Consider the following 9,690-nt stretch of genomic DNA (forward strand, 5'->3'; position numbering starts at 1 on the left):
ATCGTTCTACGGGGCGAGGCCTTTCTTGCGGTTTGGGGCTCTCTAGATACACGCTCATGACGCTAGGTGACTCCTCTTCCCTTTCCCTTTTAGAGGGGGTGATGGAAGTTCCTCGTTTTAAGGTGTTGATGAGGCATTGGCGTGCCGTCACCTGATCCCCTTTGAGGATTCCTACCTGTCCATCATCCCGCTCGAATTGTAGCAGGAGTTGATGGGGAAAGATCGCGGCTTTGATTTTGTTGATCAGCGGAAGCCCCATGATAGCGTTGTAGGGAAAGGTGAGATCCACCACCGTGAATCGTATGGGCATGGTTCTGCTTTCATTTCTTTCTCCCACCCGCACGGGGAGGATGATCGTGCCCAGTGGAATAACTTGACTTCCCTCAAACCCAATCAGCGGCTTGTCTAGGGGTTGCAAGTGCTTTTCTTCGAACTTCATTTTTCTTAAGCATTTCATTGTTATGAGATCAGTCGTGCTTCCGGTATTCACGAGTACCCTTTTGACTTTCATTTGCCCAATTTTAAGGGTGACCACCAGAGGGTCCGTATGGGGTTGTTGCAGTGTTTGGGAGGTCGTGGCATCGAACTTCATGATCGGCCCACTTGTTGAGGCCTTTGGGGGCCCTTTTAGTAGAGTGTGGACGCTATCTCTTGCTGCGCGGATGGTAGGATATTCTTCCGTATATCCTCCGAAAATCATGTTAATAGTTCCTTGAGTGTTGGAACTTTCGCGCCTGGCTTCATCCCTCTTGGGGGATCTGCGTCTTGGATTCCATGGCCTTCTTTCTGCTTCATTCCTAGCGTCGTAGTCCTTTCGGTTGATGAACCTGGACAATTTTCCTTCGTCCGCCAATTGATGGAGGATACGTTTGAGTTCGCGGCATTGGGCCAAAGTGTGGCCGTGTTCTTTGTGGTAATCACACCACAGATTGTAGTTGCGCCTATCAGAGGGGGTAGCCGTAGGAGGTGGAGTTGGCAATTGATCTCTGATGGCGAAGAATATGTCCTTCCTATTCCGGTTGAACAGCGGATCATTGCCTCCATCTAACAGATTCTGCGTCCTGGACTCCCCTTCAGTGACGTATACGTGACGGGGTCGTGGGGGTCCCATATCTGACGGGGGTTCCGGATGACGCGGCATGTAGTTTCTTTCCCTCCTTGATGGCTGTTCCTCTCTGTTCCTTGAGGGGTGATTGGCGGTGGGGTCCTTCTTATCAGACCTCCGTTTTTTAGGATAATGGGCCTGACATATTTCGGAGGCCGTGACATAGCTTTGGCATTGCTTCATGGCCTCCGTGTATGTCTTCACTTGACTTTCGACCAACTGGAACTTCAACCGTTGGGCCTTCATTCCTTTGATCAGGGCGTTTAATGCAACCGATTCTTCCAAATCGGTTACTTCCAGCACCGCCTCATGAAACTTTTTTAGATAGGATGATATGAACTCCCCTTCCAATTGCGAGATGCTGAGTAGATGGAAGTTTGATTTCTCCTGCCTTCTGGAAGCTACAAAGTGGCCAAGAAACTTCTCTTCCAGTTGGGCAAAGTTGTGTATACTTCCTCCTAGAAGGGAGGTATACCATGTCAGCGCTACTCCCGTAAGAGTAGTCGGGAAGAACTTGCACCGCAATGACGGGTCATTGGTATACAGCAGCATCAAGTTTTTGTAGCCCATCAGGTGTTCCTCCGGGCAGGACGTTCCATCGAAGGCCGCCATGTTCGGAATCTTTATTTTCCCGTTACTGGGGGTATTTAATATCTCCAGGGCCAGTGGAGAGATTATTGGTATAAGATTTCCAGAAAGGTTACTTTTGCCGGCCTCATTCCGCGGCATGGTGATGCGGCGGCTAGACTCCGCGGCTTGGGCTTGCTTTCTTTCTTCCCTCCTTTTATCCACCAATGATTGGACGCTTTCAGATGTCTTTTGTTTCTTGCTCTCTAGGAAGGTGCGGGCGTCTCGAGAGGCGGTTTTAGATTCGCCATCTCGCAGATCTGTTTTGTTGAGACTCGAGTAGGTTCTAGATCTCTCTCGCCTCTTCTTATAGCGTCTACTGGAGTGGAAAGTCCTCGAGTTCCCATCTTGAGATTCATGAGACTTTGGTATCTCCTGATGGGGTTCGATTCGTTCCCGCAAGTTTTTTATTTGATCCGCCATGTCTTCTAATACTCGTTGTTGAGTAGGAGTATTATTTATGACGGTGCGGAGTTGTTCAGAAAAAGCGGCAGTGAGGTTTCGTGCTAGCATGTCCAGATCACGGCGAGTCACGGCTTGATTATTAGCGTGACCTGCAGAAGTGTCTGTATCTGTGCTATGCACGGTGGCGGTTTGAGTCGGATTTTTCTTAGGAGCCATGACTTCTTATTCTATCCCCACAGACTGCGCCAAACTGTTTCGGTAATGAAACGAGGAAGTGAGATACACTTAAAATACCGTTAATAGAAGCGTTATCAAGAGCGGCGATTCGTGGAAGGAAGCGAATTGAGTTCCTGCAAAACAACACGTTAATCTTGTCCGGGGGGTGATCTCCCGGAAAACCCCTCCGACGCTCAAGTTGGAACGTTAATGGAAGATTGAGTAGAGGATTGTAAACTGAATGCAAGTAAACATCGAGATTGATATTGCTGGAATTTTGGTGAGCTAATGAAATGGAGAGTGAGTAAGGATACTAAGAAGGATTATTTTAATGATCCTTTGCCTCTCTGATGGTTGTCCCTATTTATAATGGTGGGGAGGGAAGTTACTTCAGAAAGGAGAGGTTGAAGGTCATGGGAGCAATGGGAAGTTACCAGCCTTGGGAAAAGGATAGCCAAAGAATGAGAGAGAGTGGGAAGTTATTTTGCTGGAAGGAAGTTAGGGTATTGAGAGGTAGACAGTCTTTGGGCCTTTCAAGGGAGGAGGGAATTTAGATAAAGGCCCATTGAATGAAGGTCAAAGTCAATATGGAGAGTCAAAGGTCATTAAGGTAAAATGACATTAATAATTTTAAACAAATAAATAAGTTAGATAAACAATACCATGACACGACTGATGTCGACATTAGAATTTTACTCGATAAACAATTGATGTCAGCAATAGTCAAGATAAACAATAGATGTCAAAATTAATATTAAACATAGTTGGAGTCCAATAATTAGGAATTAAATTGAATGAATTAAGAACTAATCAAAAATAATTAATCGAACCATTAAGATTAGGATTTTCGAGTTTGTTACATTATCTTTCTAAGGGTCCACAAGTTGATCATTTGTGGAAACATAACTAGGTACAATTGTGCTATCCTGAACAACATCACGAATATAATGACAATCAACCTTAATATGTTTGATACGTTGATGAAACACAGGATTATGAGCAATGAAGAGAAAACTCACTATCTTAGAATTAGGACATGGTGTGAGGATAATTAATACACTAGTGGAAAAAAGTTCATATGCTGCGCAAAAAATGTTGCGGTTCATCAAAAACGCAGCATAAAATGGTGGAAAGAAGAAATGAGTTTAAAAAATAATAGAGTATATGCTGCGGTTCTCCTCAAAACCGCAGCATATAGTCTAGCTTGGTTTGTTTGGCACAAAACTTGGCACACAATACTATTTGGTATATATTTTTGTGTTGAAATAATTAGAATCGAAAACAATAGTCATATGCTTGATACTATGGGCTAAGTTGCTTTTTTTTAAAGGTTTTTTAAGTGTTTTGGCACTAACATCTATTTTCTCTTAATGCTTTCGACAATATAATGGTATTGATTGCGACTACTACACTCTCAAATATATGGACGATCTCTTACAAGCCGTGAATAACATTGGAGTCGAAAATATAGATGCAGTATGTATATGTTACGTTTCATAAGTTATAATATTATATATTAAATATTGGTAAAAGCTAATGTATATGTATTATATAAAATTTTTTAATTATTTCATATCATATTTAGGTTTTATACGATACTCCAAGGGAAACGCGCACTTTGATAGAAGGGGAAATGCGCGAATTGAAAGACAAGGTGGCCGTGTATCTTTCTAATTTATGTGTTTGGTAGTGTAATTAGTTTAGATTTTGGAATTTTGTATATGTATTTATATAATTAAATTATTGTTAGATTTTAATATACATATACTTTTGCCATTGTATATATAAATGTATTATTTATGATATATATATATATATATATATATATATATATATATATATATATATCTGTGTGTGTGCGTGTGTGTGTGTGTGTGTGTTTATTACAATGATCGAGTGTATATTAATGACGAATTTATGGTGATTATTTGCTGATTGCAATTGTGTACATTAGAAATGAATATATGCATTGGATTATTAATAAAACGAAAAAAACCAAAAAAAAATAATCATTATATGCTGCGGTTCTAGGGGAATCACAACATATAGTGTTTTTTTTAAATTAAAAAAAACACACTATATGTTGCGGTTCTCTTAGAACCGCATCATATAATGTATTTTTGTGCTGCGGTTTAAAACCGCAGCATTTAAAATAAACCATCTATTGCTATCACTAATGCTTGGGGTCAAAACCGCAACATATGGTGGCTAAAAAACCGCAACATTTTTTCCAGTAGTGATACCTAAGTTTAAGGAGAGCCTTAAGCCATTTTAGCTCACAAGTGACTACGACCATAGCCTTATATTCTGCTTCAGCCAAAGGGCGAGGAATAGTGTGTTGTTTCCTAACATTCCAGAATACTAGAAAGGCACAAAGAAAAACATTTCATCATGAAGGAGAACTTCGAGTCAAAGGACAACTAATTCTATCGGAGTCACACCAACTAGAAAAGTGCAAAGCACTATCTCTGCAAATCAAGATCCCTTGACCTGAAGAACATATTTAAATAACGAACAACACGAATGGAAGCATCCTAATGATCTTGACGAGGAGTATGAATAAACTAACCAAAATATCTACTACATAAGGCAAATAGGGACGAGTAAAGGACAAATAGATGAGACGACCCACAAGACAACGATAACGCTCCTATTCATCAATTAAGGCATTGGTGGATAATGTGAGCTGATAGATTTAGTCAATAAGAAAAGCAATAGGCTTTGAGCCTAAGTGACCTTTCTCAAAATTAATGTCAAGAGCATATTTTTGTTGACATAAGAAGATGCCATCACTATTTCGGGCCGTATCGATACAAAGGAAGTATTTCAGAAGCCTTAAGTCTTTCATATGGAAATAAGTGCTCTACTATTGCTTAAAGGATGACGTAGCGGAAAAGCCATTACTAGAAATAATTAAGTCGTTGATATAAACAAGAACATTTAGTTGTTGGCGCACAACTAAAAATGAACAAGGAGTAATCAGCATATGAACATCTTTTACAATACCCTTGGGATGCCTAATACTTCGATCACTAGCTGCAAGGTCATGCTAGTCTGAAGTAGGCTTCCCTCATTTTTGTAGTTTTTTGTAAACAGAAAAGGCATAAGACTAACACTAGCTCCTAAATCATATAGAGCATTATAAACAACTAGACTATCAATAGAAATAGGGATTGAGAAATTACTAAGGTCCTCGAGCTTAGGAAGAAGTTGCTTTAGGATTATCGCAATGCATTGCTCAAATAGATTCACAACTCCTTCAGTCTTGTTTCTATTAGTAGTGAGATCCTTCAAGAATCGAGCAAAGGAGGGGACTTCTGTCACAACTGGAAGGCAATGGATTTTTAGCTGTATATCTTTCACCAACTAAAGGACCTTCCCATATTGTTCTCCAACCTTGCCTTAGCCAACCTCTGTGGGAATGGTGCATGTGTAATGTAAGGTAAAATGGTTGGTAGAGTTGAATCATTTGCAGGCTTAGATGGAATCTTTTCATCCTTTGTTTCTTGTAAGTTGCTCTGAGGAACTTAAACCATGTTAGAAGGGGTATTATGTAGCAATGCACCACTCCTTCTAACAACCACATTCATTTTCTTTGGTGGATTATTGGGTTCAGGTTGACTAGGAAAGAGCTTTTCTTGGGGGTGTATGAATTACTCCCTCCTATTCATAGAGAACGAGACATTTTCTTATTGGACTAATTCACTGAAAATGTCTCATTTCTATTTTTGTCATTTGTTTCTACCCTTTTACCCTTACTACAACAACACAATAACACATAAATATCAATACCCTTTATGGAAAAAGAGAGTTTTCCACCCACTTTTAAGTGGTCCCACCTCCTCCTTGGTTTTGGTGCAAAACCCAAATATCCCATTCTCTACGAATAGGAGGGAGTATTATACAAAGCTTTTACCTTATCTTTTGCCTTTTGGAAGTTGGTACTGAGCTTTTCCACCCTCGTTGTCAACATACTGATGGCCTTCATCACATCCCTATCTGCTTTTGTAGAGGATTGCATAATTGATTCTCGTTCATTACAACATGATGAGTAATTTTGAGCAATAATTTAAAACAAAGTTAGCAGTTGATCCTCAGTCTTGGAACTCATATCACCTCCACATCACGCATCAATAATAAATCTATGCTCATCATGAATACCTAAGTAGAAATGATTAGATAAGTATACACTTTGGTATTGCGTAATGAGGGCATTGACGAAGATCTTTGATCCTTTTCATGCTTTGTAGTAAAACTCAGTTGTTGACTCCTCCCAGGTTGAGTATTTGTTCGGTGGTTCGGACTTGAGCCAAGTTTTGGCTTTGTCTCTATAAATGAAGGGAAGAGTCTCAAGCGGATGGCATGCATCTTCAGTGACATTTTTCATATTGATGGTATCACACTTATCAAGAAATTCTGAGAGATGATCATGAGGGATTTTTAAAGGTTGCCCACCCAATTAGCTTCTCTCTATTAGTTGGATGAGGTGTGAGCGAAGTTCAAAGTTATCAGTTTACAACAGGTTTGACAATATATGATGTAGTGAAGGTCTCCCCATGTGGCCAAAAGGTGGTGAAATATTGGTATTTGTTTGTGAGATAGGAACAAATTTTCAGATAATGTACTCGTTGGTGAGTTTGGGGGTGACAGATCAGGAGTATAGACTCCCAGAATTTCAGTTTTCCTTCTTCACTTTAACGCTCGTAAGTTTAAATAGAATTGAAGAGCAAATTGCCCTTGAGATCTCCATTGCATTCACAAACAACAAACTAAGTGTAAAAAGAACATAGAAAAAGAAAGAAACTAAAATTGAGGAATCAAGCAGTTAATCAAACTAAATTAACTATCTATATCGTCTTCCGGGCAATGGCGCCAAAAATTTGTTAGGGTCTTATTTTTAATACTACAAGTGTATGGGTGTTATCATACGATTACGGGTCAAATCACAAGGAGACTGTGCTAATATAATTTAGTTAATTAATCATTTTTAGGGAACCGAGTTGTCATGATTCTAAGTAAGCTACTATTGCAATAATGTAAATATTACTTGATTCACATGAAAAAAAGGCCTAGGAATATGGTAATCTACACTAACATGCATAGGATTAGAGGTTTAGGATCAATGTTAATTATATCATCTGAGTTTTAGGCGGAGATATTAATTGTTCCTTTTCTGGATGCTAATTGACTAATCACTAATTGAATTACGTTCTATCTTAATCTCAACTTTCATAATTTTTATTTTTAATGACTTTGTTTTTACTTGTTCTTTAAGTCAATTTTTTTATGCTAAAACTAGTTCCTCTTGGATGTGAGAGTTATAATTGTTTAGGGTCTTTAATATTTCGAGATGTAACTCCTTCAAGGGACCCAAAAATGTCAATTTTTAATAGTCAGTTTTTACATCTTCCAAATTCTGTCACTTTTTAGTAGTTAGTTTTATGCTAAAAGCAAGCTTTATCATCAATATCATTGTTCAACAAATGGTCATCTTGATCTCATGTTATTTCAGTAAACCTATAGTTCATAGTTTGTATATTAGTTTGTATTATTCAAGCTAAAATCTTTTATATGATTAAAAATGGTGAAGTAATTATGTATTTTGATTTTAAAATACCAACTTCAGCAGCATAACACATCAACTTCAACAGCTTAAAATACTGAGGTTAAAAACATAAAATTTAGTAGGTTAAAATACTAACTTAAGCATCTTATAACACTAACTTAAACATGTTAAAATACCAACTTTGAAGGTTAAAATACACACTTAAATAGGCTAAAACACCAACTTCAATATGTTTAAATACAAACTTAATCAGCATAAAACTTCAACTTAAAGAGGTTTCAACTTCAACATGTTTAAGTACTTCAACAGGTTAAAACACCAACTTAAATAGGTTAAAATATAAATTTAATGGGTTAAAATATCAACTTAAGTTAAAATATAACTTTAATGGGTTAAAATATCAACTTAAATAGGTTATAACACCAAATTCAATAGAATAAATATCAACTTTAATAGGTTAAAATACCAACTTCAATGCATTAAATTCCAACTTTAATAGATAAAAATAACTACTTTAACAGGTTAAAATACCAACTTCAATAGGTTATATCATCAACTTCAATAGGTTTGTTTTAGGAAAAATTACCTAAAATAATCCAATCTTTTATTGGTTTTCTACAATAATCCCAACTTTTGATTAACCACGAATAATCTCAATTTTATGGTCACTTATCTAAAAACATTATTGTCCAAATGATGATTGATTTTTACAGGTTAATTACTAAAAAAGAATTGAAAATTTAAAATATTAAAAGTTAAAATTTAAATCAAAAAAATAAACTTACTTGATCGCTCTTTTTATTTTTTTTTAAATTTTTCAAGTTTTTTATAATTTAATTTTGTATATTTTTTTTATTTTTTTTAATGCAAAATGAGCTGTTAAATAGGTAAGAGGTTACCTTAGTAGAACATTTTTAGCAAACTCCCCTTACAGTTGGAATTATTCATGTTTAATCAAAAGTTAAAATTATTGTCGGAAAATCAGTAAAAGGTTAAATTATTGTGGATATTTTTTTTTTTTTAAACTTTCATACAACCAAATTATATTGTTGTCTTCTTTAACATTCCTATTCTCTTCAACAAACTCTATCATTATTTCTTCAATTGATAAACCTTCATAAAACAATTACAATATCAATTTGAATGAATGATACAGTAACTAGACATTATAACCATTTGTTTAATAGCTAAACAAATTTAGTTGTTATTTTGAATATCAAAATCGAGTTCTTATCAATCAATTAGATTTAATTGAAAGAATCAATTTACACATACCTTTGATTTCATTTGTGTTCTTTTCGCATTGAAGTTTTGAAGTAAAATTATCAAATGCATGCATTAAATCTTCCATTCTGATCTAAGAGTGCTTGATGAATTGATTAAATTTTGATGTTTTAGTGCATCAATTTGTAGGTGAATAACTTAAGAGTGCTTCTTTTCAATATGAAAATAAACATAATATAAGAAAATTGGAAAATGAAATAGTTTTCTTGTATAGCACGTTTAACAAACCTCTTCAATTTCATATTTTCTTTAATTTATTACTAAATTTAATGTGACACGGCCTCCTGCGAGACTTTTTCTAATAAAGGTCAATAAAAAATAGGGAAATTTGCAAAGAAACACCTTTTAAAACCACTTTTTTGTAAAGAAACACCTTTTATAATTTTTTTTGTAAAAAAACACCTTTTAAGAGACTTTTTTTTAAAAAAAACACCTTAAATCAGTTTCCGGTGACTTTTGTCAACTTTCCGGCGTTGACTATGCCAGT

At 36.3% G+C, this 9,690-nt stretch overlaps 2 protein-coding genes across 2 annotated transcripts; both read right to left on the reverse strand.

The window, feature by feature from the left end:
• Nucleotides 1-696: 696 nt before the first annotated feature.
• LOC130818534 (uncharacterized) lies at nt 697-1,717 on the reverse strand. Its single transcript, XM_057684700.1, has 3 exons — nt 1,322-1,717; nt 1,039-1,243; nt 697-827 (listed from the first exon to the last, which is right to left on the reverse strand). The coding sequence occupies exons 1-3, from the start codon at nt 1,715-1,717 to the stop codon at nt 697-699; spliced, it is 732 nt and encodes a 243-aa protein (XP_057540683.1).
• A 3,633-nt stretch (nt 1,718-5,350) lies between these two features.
• LOC130818535 (uncharacterized) lies at nt 5,351-6,374 on the reverse strand. The gene is made up of 3 exons (XM_057684701.1): nt 6,270-6,374; nt 5,721-5,871; nt 5,351-5,679 (listed from the first exon to the last, which is right to left on the reverse strand). Exons 1-3 carry the CDS (start codon nt 6,372-6,374, stop codon nt 5,351-5,353), a joined length of 585 nt encoding a protein of 194 aa, XP_057540684.1.
• Between the last annotated feature and the right edge of the window lie 3,316 nt (nt 6,375-9,690).

Source organism: Amaranthus tricolor, chromosome 7 (genome assembly GCF_026212465.1).
Source record: "Amaranthus tricolor cultivar Red isolate AtriRed21 chromosome 7, ASM2621246v1, whole genome shotgun sequence".
NCBI classification, from domain to species: Eukaryota; Viridiplantae; Streptophyta; class Magnoliopsida; order Caryophyllales; family Amaranthaceae; genus Amaranthus; species Amaranthus tricolor.

Excerpts from the sequence above, each read along its gene's own strand:
- LOC130818534 (XM_057684700.1), bottom strand. The coding sequence starts at position 1,717 with ATGGCGGCCTTCGATGGAACGTCCTGCCCGGAGGAACACCTGATGGGC. Across the intron at positions 1,244-1,321 it reads AACGGTTGAAGTTCCAGTTG|GCCCATTATCCTAAAAAACG; the intron begins GTCGAAAGTCAA and ends GAAATATGTCAG. Across the intron at positions 828-1,038 it reads GCAGAATCTGTTAGATGGAG|GTTCATCAACCGAAAGGACT; the intron begins GCAATGATCCGC and ends AAAATTGTCCAG.
- LOC130818535 (XM_057684701.1), bottom strand. The coding sequence starts at position 6,374 with ATGCAATCCTCTACAAAAGCAGATAGGGATGTGATGAAGGCCATCAGT. Across the intron at positions 5,872-6,269 it reads TCCAAAAGGCAAAAGATAAG|AGCAACTTACAAGAAACAAA; the intron begins GTAAAAGCTTTG and ends TAAGTTCCTCAG. Across the intron at positions 5,680-5,720 it reads CAATATGGGAAGGTCCTTTA|TTGTGACAGAAGTCCCCTCC; the intron begins GTTGGTGAAAGA and ends ATTGCCTTCCAG.